An 11,875-nucleotide genomic window follows, 5' to 3' on the forward strand; every position below is an offset into this window, starting at 1 on the left:
CTCTGCACCATGTATTGATACAGGTCTGCTGCAATAAGTTTCAACTAGTGACTTCACTTTTAATATATACACATATAAAAAAGACATAAGATACCGTAAACACGTTTATCTCACAAAAATTACAAAACAATTTTATCAAGTTAACAAAATCAATTATAAAACAGTTGTAAAAATGAAAAACGTCAAGTTTAAATAATGCAATCATAAATAGCCTAACAGGCAAGACCGATTGAGCATGAACAAGAAAACAAACACTTAACATATGAACAAAGGAACGAACAAGCGGATGAACGGACGAGCGAGCGAGAGACCGAACGAACAAACTTAAGATCGTTTGGCATATTTATATAACGATACATTTGTGGAAGAAATATTAATCTTCTTCAGCATTGTTGTATGATATCGTTTATCAATAAATGTATGCAATAATTTTCTCGGCATCTTTGAGTTATTGTGAATTTTATTAAACTATTGTTGATAATTTAAATGATATTTTGTTGAAGATACGAATTTCAGTCGTAACTGAAACTTGTCGTGAAATCTTTCGAAAGACAAGACCCTGCTATTTAATCTATCGGGTTGGTTCGATGAGTCTCGTGCTCGGGAGCTATTATCTTATTCACATACCTGCCGTTTATACTTGTAAATAAGGCAACTTGAATGAATCATTCAGAAATTGTCCGCCCATCGTTTCGAACTACGTTATTGCAGCCTGACAACAACTAACTACAAATAGTTAAGAATTTATTTTATGATAACTTACATAGCTATCGTGAATGCCAAGTAAATGGAGAAATTATATTTAAATATCAAAATAGCAAAACAAAAAAAGAGTTATTCACATATATTTTATGCTTTTTGACATATATTTAAATAACACTGAAATCATACGGATAGTATAACTCAAATATAAACCCAAGAACGCACAAAAATTCAATAACATTATTTCCCCGGGATTCGATCCCATATTCTTTAGGAGCTATATTTAACTCGCTTCCAACACAACTATTTGTTTGAAAATAATGTACATATGTTTTAACAAATATTACAATATATACGTTTTAAATGTTCATTTTGCCAAATTATAGATAAGTCCCTATAAAAATACAACTAAAACATGAAACACCTTAGTGGCAACTGGCAACGATATGTCAAAAACAAGACAGAACACACGAGACACATAATATATGAGACCAAACAAGTAAAATGCACTAAGTTTAATAAATCAGTTCTTATGTATGTTCTTATTTACATATATTATCTGTGTGTGCTGATTATCCATTAAAGAGTATAATTCGCAATAGTGTAATGCCTTTTAAAATTTAGGTAATGCCTCCGTTCAGCGTGGCAAAAACGGGTCTAGTTTTCTGCTTTCATTCCTATTATAAACCTAATTGGCACGAATTTTGGTAAGTGTGTTATCAATTATCAACTTTCGGCCATTGAATTGATTTGAGCCCATGTTTGTTCATAACTGTCTAATATATCAAGGCAATTTGGAGCACACATCAAATCCGAATCTTCTTGAAACATGTTTCTAAATCTTCTAATAATTTCTAGTGGAATTTCATTGGATGGCAACGTGCGAACATCGGGCTGTCTGCCTCCTAAGACAAGAAACAGCTTGTAGCACCTTTCACGCACGCGTCTCTCTTCTGTCTCAATGACGCTGATGATATTTTCACCTGAAAAAATAATCATATGTACATATGTAGTGTTAAGAATATGCAAAATGTTTATTTCACCGACCAAACTTAATGATTTCATAATATCACACAATGACTTTAACAAAGTGCATAATAATGTATGTGACGAACAGGGTCCTGTATCATTAAACGTCATCATATATTATACTTAAATATAAATATCTTACAACTTTAAGAGAAAATTGCGAACAATAAACAATAGTAAATATTGACAAGTTTTTGTGCAACTATCATACAATGCAAAAATCAGTTTTTACTAACATCTTGTGTTGATGTTAAACAAGTTCGACGCTAGAAACAAATATATACTTATGTTATTTCTACGAAAGAATGGCTGGTAATTTCCGTCCATAACTTTAGATAAGTCGGTGTAGACTTTCTGCACTACAATAGATGCAACACAAACATTCATTATTTTATTATTTAAATTCATCTGGAGTTAATGCAAACAGTTATACTTAACAAAATGACAGACATCGGCAAAAAAACAAAGAAACGCCATAAACATGCTTGTTTAAGTGCTATTGAGGAGTTCAGAAATTTATGAGATTTTGATATATAATATTTTTATTTTAACAACGTGTTCAAGATTTATATTGACGTCCTAAATTCAATTAAGTGTATACATTTGAACGTAGAGATTAAGATAACAAAACGTCACGTTCAATTCTAAGTATACAATCAGTAATGCATGCAAATCCAAACACGTTAGATGCAGTCGGTCTTTTATTTCTAAACGGTATCGCTAACAACAAACGTGGTTTATAACTTACTGAACAAATCTGGATTTGACGCATCGTCTGGCTCGGGTAAATGGCCTGCAATCAATAACAAAAATCAGAAACTAACTAGTTCGTGTTTCGTCTGCTAACCAATTAATTATAAATCCATTATCATACATCCCTTCAAGTTTTAAAACCACATTTATTTGAGTAAAAATACACATACAAATCTGCATAATTATGTCGAATAAATTGAACATTACTTTAAAAACATTAATATTCATATATTTATTTATTTAAGCATCTGAAATTTCATACGTTCATCGACTGTGTGATTTTGACCGTGATTTGACTTTGCATTGGTGCCATGAGATTCTGTATCATCGACTTGTTCGGCAAGGTGTTCCATTTCAAAAGCGTCCCGATGTACTCCATTTAATCGGTTCAGTTCCTGACCTAAAGACCATCCGGTTGTAAGAAATATGCCACTGTGCCTTAGGTCGAATAACACTTTTAAAAATGAAATACTTTTGTTTACAAAACTAAGAGGAATACTAATAAACATGCATGTTATCATAACATGTTGGTATTTAAATCCGCCTATAATGTATCAGGCATAATCGTTTTTTATTACAAAGCATATTTTGGAAACGAATGAAATTAAGCAACGCTCATACTTATCATTTTTATACATCGCGAGGTAATCTAGATCTCTAAAACGTACAAACGCAATATTCGCTAGAAAACCAATTAACAGATCATGCAATGTAATTCACATCATTGCATAATATATCGTTAGAAAACGGGTTTTCGGTTTTAAAAAAAGGTATTGACGTAATATTTTTAATGATCACAATAAAATAAAAACAGAAAAACCTGTAAAAAGACAATCGTTGACATTAATATTGAGACGCTGTGTTCTAAATAAATTCACGAGAACCAAGATGATCGGTAATATGGCGTTTCGGACCACTCCATACTAGCAATCTAAATACATTACGTTTCTTTTGCAAGTAGTGTATTTATATTTTGCAAATTGAGAATGTATCATGAATACAACTTTAATGTATTACGAGACTTCGTATAATTAATAATTTACCTACAGATTGAATTAAAACAGAGCGCAGGTTATATATTTCTTAAAACTTTGCTTTCACCGCTTAATTTAAACAATTGTGAAAATTATAATCCTCAAAAAGTATGCACGTGCTATTGGTATCCGTTAAGCAATCGCAATAATTCCACATTTAAGTCTCGTAATACATAAAACTTGTATTCATGTTACATTTCTCAATTTGCAAAGCATAAATACACTATTTGCAAAGAAAACGTTATGAATTATCCTAAATTTTTAAAAGTTGCCGTACACGGTTGGCTTGATTGTTCACTCAGCATAAATTATTGCCAGGAATATTGCTAAAAAGTGAGGATGGACAGTTATGCCAACAACTGAGTTTTAACTCCATTGTCAACGCAGAATACGACTGCAATGCCATCATGAGGCTAGCTCAGTTATAAGTATGAATTAAGGGTGAAATGAAGAGTTTGTTTTGCTATATGAAAGTTAATTCTAAAGAAGCTATAAAAAGAGAATTCCCAAACTTCATACCATTGTGGTTCGATGTTTGGTCTGCGTGAGCATTCCGGGAGCGCCGGTAAGCACGCAAGGCAAAACCACATGCTATACCACATGTTATCAGGAAAACTGGAACCCCAACTCCTAAGCCAATATTCAACCTTTCCTGATCTAATGAAGCCGATAAAATACAAATCAGAGGAAAAGACTGATAGGAAATAAAAATCAAAACAAATGATTAAGATAACATATAAAAAATGTAACATTGGCCTTATGACAGAGAGTTACAATTCATGGCTTAATGAATTGGTGAGTGATTAAATGAAAATGTTTAATGAAAATAAATAAATAAGTATATAAAACTAAATCATACTAAAATAAATAAAAGGTATGTAACAAAAGGACTAATATTGCTAATACATATACACATATGTAGCATTAACCGTAAACACTAAGCATAAGGTAGCACGCCACAGAAGGAAGCAGAATATTCGAATTGGCCAAAAAGTGAAATATTGGGAAACGGTAGGTTTCAATGTCTGAAAACTTTAACATTGGCCATCACGTTTGCAATATTGATTATAGCAACTTGATATTTGGAATGCATGTGTATCTCATGAAGCTGCACATTTTGAGTGGTGAAAGGTCAAGGTCATCCTTCACGGTCAAAAGTAAAAAAAATATAGAATTCAAGGGTGGTAACAAGCTTTAAAAGGGAGATCATTTATAAACCTGCCAAATGATATATTGAAATTTTATTTCAAAGCGGCGCAATAGGGGGCATTGTGTTTCTGACAAACACATCTCTTGCTTAAATCTTAAATGTACGTTTCAGACTACTTGTGTGCAGTGAATGTGTTTTTGTGATTGCAGGTTTGTTGTTTTCTAAATTGAGCTTGGTGGAGATCAAGAAGGCGTCCGCGGCTCCGAGAGTATGTTTCTACTGTGGTCTGCTACCTAAGCACACGCACAATACTAAAAAAACTTAAAAGCGAAACAAATACAATATTCATTAATGAAAATGTCAGTACCTGCGTTCTTTGCGTTCTTTGCAGCACATATAGTGTCCTCAGTTTTGGTGCAAAGACGCTGAATGGTTTGATCCGCGCCACATATGGAGCATGCAAGACACTGTTCTGTTTTCGATGTGGAGTTTGAAAACGTTTCCCCAAGAGTACAAGCTACGCATACTGTGTCACTCGTTTCACTTGCTAAAATATAATGATTTATTTGAAACAGACACGGTGCAATAAATTGTAGGTTAGACTATATGACAATGTTGGTGCTTAATGATGCTCATATAGAATACAAAGAAAAAAATAATAATAGTAATAATAATAATAATAATAATAACAATAATAATGATAATATTATTTTTATTATTATTATTTTATCATTATTATTATGATAATTATACCAATGGTTAAAACTCCGGATCCCAATCCACAGGAAGTAGCGAACCGACAGGCTCCGTTGGTTCCGGGCTCTCGCCACAAGCCAGTCCGACAACGACACAGCAAATCGGAGGTACTCGTGCAATTGTGTGCAACTTCCTCCCTCTGCTCCTCACTATCTCCATGGTTTGTGTTTCTACATGATGACCTGCATTTCTGGCAAGACCACGCCAGGTTGTATTTTGCTGTGAATGTGCCTTCCGCGCAAGGTTTGCACACGGCGGATCCCCCGTCAGTCGTGCAGTGTGCGACCCAGTAAGTTCCCGGCTGGCACTTCAAACAACTCATGTTATTGTGTAGGTAGTAAATGTCGTCTAAGCCGTTGGCGAATGCATAGCAGTAAAGGACCACGACAGCCGCGTAAACGATGGTGAACGAGTGGTTGGTGTTGATCATAATTATCCCGCTATGGATGTATCTTTCTGCCAATAAAAACATCACAAGATGCACAATTTTCCACACTAATAGACACATTTAATTTTTATTTTTGAATTAACTATAACGCTATCAAATATGTGAAAATTAAAGTGATGTTTAAAAAGTTATTATAATGATGGCAAATTTTAACATAAATGTAAAGTACTGTTCATTTATTACTTATACGTGTAATGATACAGAAACACTAACGCGTGTACCACTATACATTGCTGGTGAATATCCTAATATTAAGAAAAAATGAAGAAATCAGTATGTAAACTGTCTAATCAACTGGTCAATTGAAAATGTGTTGACTTTATAATGTGACTTATATTGTTGTCTTCCATTCATCATACTATATGAATATACAAAATATACATTAAGTGAAACTTCACCTGTACCAGAAAGTTTGAAGTATGCGGATATAAGTCGTTTAAGAAGAAGTAAACATAAACGGACAATAGTCAAAAATTACTAATTCGTATTGTAACTATCGGCAATTTCTAATTAAAAACGGACAGTTTTTTTTTCGTAGCAATTACGTCAGTCCAGTGGGGCGGGTGCTGCATAGACGCTTATCCCATCGTACTGACTGCGTACGCTAAGTTTCTTTGCCATAAACCAGTCAAGCCAGTTAACCTTCAAATCAAATCAAAACAAAAACCAATTCAAAATTGTACCATAAATAAATTAAGTTTATGACTAAGTAAGATGGACTTTGTTACACAAATTGGCATCTTGATGATCAAGAATACATAAGTACAAACCAGGGATATGCGTTTAATAAATGTGGACGAAACAAGAAACATGCAACATGTAAGTCAATTATATAGGGACATTACTTTCGATTAAAACAAAGTCCGTCAGGGTTCTTGTACTACATGCTTAACTCGTGACAGTGACTAATGTCGCATATGTATACCACGTTTTAGAACTGACGGTCTAAAGGTTTATTTACGTGCATACGATTCCGACACATGTTTAAAAACTTCAAAACATATTCTATTAAACGAGTTCAGAATTGTATCGAGATTACTTACGATATTTCTGGTCGAGTTAAATCATGCATTGTATAAAACTACAACCAGTGTTAGATCATTTAATAACATGCTTAATAAGGAAATATTAAATTGCAATAAAAAACACAACTAGAATTGGTCTAAGTATTGTTCTAACCTCATTTATGTTGATGACATGATTTCAACAATAACGTCATGCGATCGGTCACTCAAAGAATATCGAGTCAATGAAATTGCAAAATATACGTACATGATTGTTAATGACAGAAATGTTCGTAACCGCAGTAATTTGAGGTAAAACAAAGAAAAGCAACAACAACATTACATAAAAAATATAATCGATAAATAAACCTATGTGGGTGGTGTTATTGAAATTTCACAAGTGATCTAACAAAAGTGTTAAGCGTGACAAGATCTATATAAGTTTCTGTTCGGATGAGTGTTAATTTCATTTGGTAACGAATGAATAAAAGAACACGGTATGTTTATGTACTGTTGTCTCTTAAAAATAATCATTCAATACAAAATAACGCCATATAAGAATATTTATATTCTTACCTCTGAAATATTCTGGTTAAAGTTTTTTATAGGTGAATACTTTAAATATGCAATGTACTGAAAATGTGTTCGGAGAGCAATAAGTTTGGAATTTACAGAATTTAATCCGGTGTTCCCTCATAATATCTAATAATATGGAAAAGTATAATGTTTAAAATCGATGCAAGCCTTTTGAACAGTGATCTTTGGTAATAGTATTCAAATAATTATTTTAGTATTGAATTAAACTTATATTTACCTGTGTCTTGAAAAAATCCACATAATTTAACATTAAACATATGCGGATACCGTTAGATATGTCTCCGCGTTTGGGATCCCAAGACAATTAAACCCACATGCAAGGAGTGTCCCATACTAATTCATAGTAACATTAGGTATACAAACTTTCGCTTAACGGGTGCATTAAGTAATACACTTAAGTGTTTACGCGATAAATGTTGCGGAGTACGCGCGCTTATACGGTTTTCTGAACCCGTATATCACTTACATGTTTATCACTTACATGTTATCTACTGGTGAACGGGAAGCGGACAACGACAACGAGCGAGGCATGGCATTGTAATGCGCATGGGGGCTTAGAGGGTTAGGGTAAGGGTTAGGGTTAGGGGTCGTGTTTAGGTTAGGGTTAGCCTTAACCCATACCTTAACCCTAACCCGACCCCTAACCCTAACCCTAACCTAACCATAACCCAGGGTTATCTCCCCTATACCATGCCTCGCTCGTTGTAATTGTCCTCTTCCCCTGGCGAACAGACAAATGTGCGTCATAATTTAAAAGTTTGCCTTTTTATGTGTATATGATAACTGATTTATGTGAGTCGATTTATGTGAGGTAATTTATATAATTGTCCGATAATTTAAGCCGCCGATGCGATGTTTCCCGAATTGCAAAAAAACGTGATAAAAAATAATATGTTCTCGCTAGAACTGTTCCGAATGCGATATAAGTCGCTAGTTTTGTTACCAGTACCGATTGAAGAGTCGTCAATTAAATCATTTTGATGATGAAAGCGCTTTTCACTTAATGCATGTGTCGGTTAAGTGTTTGTCAACATGGAGGCCGACGATACGATTGTTGGTTTGGGTTTAAATGGTCAGGCTTTGAATTAAATTATAAGTTTTCTCCAAGCTTCGGATAAAAGTAAACTTTTTTCTCTAAAATCTCTCGGACGAACACAATACAATTATCATAAAGGGTATTGTAAAAGCTTTGTTTCGAGAGATGATAATAATTACATCAATAGTTGCAAATTTGCGAGTCCGACGGTCGTGATCTGACCTGTATGTTGAAAGCGACATAAAACCCAACCAACCAAAACAACAAACTGTTCTGAAAGAGTTAAGTTAAATTTAATTGAAATTAATGAAACATTTGATATTGCTAGTTACTATTTCAGTGATGTTATCACCAGAAAGCATCAAAATAAGAAAATAATACAAAATCGTCAAAACACATTTACCCCTTGGAAAGGTTATATTTTAATTTGATAAAAAAAATCTTGTTAAGCTCTTGTGACCGACATATGCACGGACTGCAATGATTTGAACACCTATGGAAGAGGGTCATCCATGGGTCATTCCTGAAAAGTTTCGGTAAAATCTGTAAAGGGGTTTAGGAGGATAAGTCTTTAAAAGAAACGTTTACGCACGCCACAAGCACGCACCCACGTACCACGGACTACACAACCCTAAAGCGTCTCGTGCGATGTAAAACATGGAAAATTGCTGTAATAACAATCATATTACGAAACATGGTAATAAAAATGGTAGCAATCAAACTAAAGTACTGGCAGTCAACAAAATATATATACAATTATGACAGGATTGCATAAAAATCAAACTTACACAGTCCCAATAAGACATTAATGCTACGACAGTTACAAATGACAAATTTAATGTATCTCCTTTTAAAGCCACATAAGTAGATCTACTAAAAAAACAACGAATAATTTCCTTTAATATTTGGTAAAATAAAGTCAACTAAAAAATCAGTGTTCCATATGGCAATAGCCAAAATTCCAACGCTAGATGCTGTATGGTAGCATAGATTTAACGAATATACAAAATGCTCGTTGTATTTTATGTGTCACAACATATTCCGTGTGAATTTCCCGCGATGATATCCGAATATTTACGAGCAATAGCGAGATTGGCTTCGGGCAGCGTCGGGAGGACGACGTTGTTCTCCGAAGACAATCTCGCGTATAAACTAATTAATTTTTCAAATAAATCATGAGAATGAGAATGACACTTAATAACAATATTATCTTAATGTTTATGCATTCGAACCATATGACAGCAACTGTTTATACCGCCACTCCTTCGCCGAACATGGAACAAATTCGATAAAACGCGATACAGTTTACAAAGTTGTTAATCGATACTTAATGTCTCAATATTTCTTCACAAATACGCTCTGAAAACAATGCTAAGTTTATGTAGTTGAACTATTATTGATATTGTATCGCTTTGTTTTTGCAGTTAAGTTGTTAGCATACAGTGTAATTGACCAGATATAAATATTAAACCTTTTCACATATTTTAATCGCACCATCACATCACACCCCACCCCATAAAAAACAACAATGAAAACAAAAAACAACATGTAAAAAATATCTGCTGCTGATCCTCCAAGCCGTGCGAATCAAATTGACCATTAGTTCACGTTTTATCTTTAAATGCAATACACAATAAGTACTAGTCACTGCCCTATGTTATTCGCCATTGTTAATTGAACTAGATACGGGTACGGACTTGAATATTTTGGTGTTTACTGTCAAACTTTTAACCGTTCAACTATTTAATTAATATATATTTATCATATTATGAAACCTTTCATTTTACAATAGTTCACTTACTTGAATTTATTAATCCGTACACATGCGACCACGATATGTTTATACTAATATATAAAATGTGAACAGACTAATGAAAGTTATTAATATATCTTATTAATTTGTAAGTAAGGGAACCCAGGTACGGTTAAACTTAGCCAACTCTCAATTTCAACTACTGTTTATCTTCGGCGCATTAATGCTATGTTTAAGTTTAATTTGCTGCACCTCAATATCTGTTTTACTACTGGTATTGTATAAGTATTAGAGGTCATAATTTGAGGACACTGGTACAAACCCATAACTCTGATTGGTAATTTAGCAGAAACAAGCCCCTTTTACGTAAGACAATTCATGTAAAGAGTCGAGTACATTGAACAAATACCATTTAAACTTTAAAAAGCTTTTAGATCTTAATGTAGATCTAAATGAAATCTTAACAAGTGTCATCTATTCGTGTACCGGGGAATCCGAAGTAAGTTTACCCCGAGAGGGAATCCGACACGACTTACACAAGTGAGAAGCGACACAAGTGAGAAGCGAGTGTACCAGACAACAGAATAAAACGACCTCTTATAAACTCAGAACTCAGTATGTTTACTGTACAGTAAATAATATTTTGAAGTACATATATTATCTCGATTATTGTGAAGCTATTTCGATTTTAAATTATTGCATTTTTCCGCAATTATTCAGTTTTACATAATCATGCACAATGGGACATAGTTTCTACTGGCATTCGTAAGAAACGTAATGTCGCTTATGAACCTTAACCGACTATTGTTTGGACGCCGCAGTCTTAGGGTACATTACGGTTGGGAAAAAAGAAGGGAAAACACCGTCTTGTTCCACAGGTATGTATATCGCTTCATGAACAACTCACTTTAATTGAAATTAATGCTGTGGTTAAATAAAACAGAAAAACACATGTTTTATTCGTGTGACGCTTACACCCTCAGTTGTTTCAAGGGTTTGCTCATCTAAAGGCCCTTTTAAACTATGGGGAATAAGGGCTTTGAGGTCTGTACGAGTTCGGGCAAGTTATAATACGCCGTAGCATAAACACAACATGTCTGCGTGTTCGATAGTGCGCGAGATACCTTCGGCCATAAAGGCACTTTTTCACAGATTTTAGCATGTTTTGAAATGTATCATGAAATGCTGTAAATGTATAAATTTAAATATCGGAATTAAAATGCTCCAGAATAAAACATGAATACTAATAAAGAACGAAAGCAAAGGTATCCACACCTCGGCTCGAACCACTGATCATTGGAGTTAAACCTAGCGCTTTAACCACTCGGCCATCCATGCTTCTATAGTTTATGTTGTATTATATACTCTTTTATAAGCAATCCAGGTAGTTTCACAAAATGTAACGATAACATCAGAACACTCCAAATTATTGAATCGTTTCGCGCTGTAACGCTTTATAATGTTCAGGTTTTTAAATCGTCAAACGATGCATATTATGGTTTTGAGCTTGGACAATGTTCAGTATTATTGTCTCCTCGAAAATAATATAACTACAACGAAAACTTTCAAATCTGAAACAATTTTTTCAATTTTGTCAATTTACCAAACCGTGA

The 11,875-nt window shown here is 33.9% G+C and overlaps 1 protein-coding gene and 1 long non-coding RNA gene across 7 annotated transcripts in view; one reads left to right on the plus strand and one right to left on the minus strand.

Annotated features, from left to right (window-relative positions):
* LOC127845077 (uncharacterized) overlaps positions 1-11,875 on the plus strand; it is an 83,265-nt gene that overhangs the window by 66,959 nt on the left and 4,431 nt on the right. The gene's annotated exons all lie outside the window — the stretch shown is intronic.
* LOC127845062 (uncharacterized) lies at positions 92-10,435 on the minus strand. Of its 6 annotated transcripts, none has more exons than XM_052375727.1 (9): positions 10,311-10,400; positions 6,418-6,514; positions 5,422-5,880; positions 5,036-5,215; positions 4,038-4,175; positions 2,747-2,884; positions 2,480-2,524; positions 2,016-2,090; positions 92-1,685 (listed from the first exon to the last, which is right to left on the minus strand). In XM_052375727.1, exons 3-9 carry the CDS (start codon positions 5,852-5,854, stop codon positions 1,429-1,431), a joined length of 1,266 nt encoding a protein of 421 aa, XP_052231687.1. In that variant the 5' UTR covers positions 5,855-5,880; positions 6,418-6,514; positions 10,311-10,400; the 3' UTR covers positions 92-1,428. The 6 variants fall into 6 exon arrangements, with proteins under 6 accessions (XP_052231687.1, XP_052231685.1, XP_052231686.1 ...); XM_052375725.1 differs by having other exon boundaries at positions 6,395-6,514; XM_052375726.1 differs by lacking the exon at positions 10,311-10,400 and adding an exon at positions 7,691-7,801.

This window comes from Dreissena polymorpha, chromosome 9 (assembly GCF_020536995.1).
Source record: "Dreissena polymorpha isolate Duluth1 chromosome 9, UMN_Dpol_1.0, whole genome shotgun sequence".
Lineage (NCBI taxonomy): Eukaryota > Metazoa > Mollusca > Bivalvia > Myida > Dreissenidae > Dreissena > Dreissena polymorpha.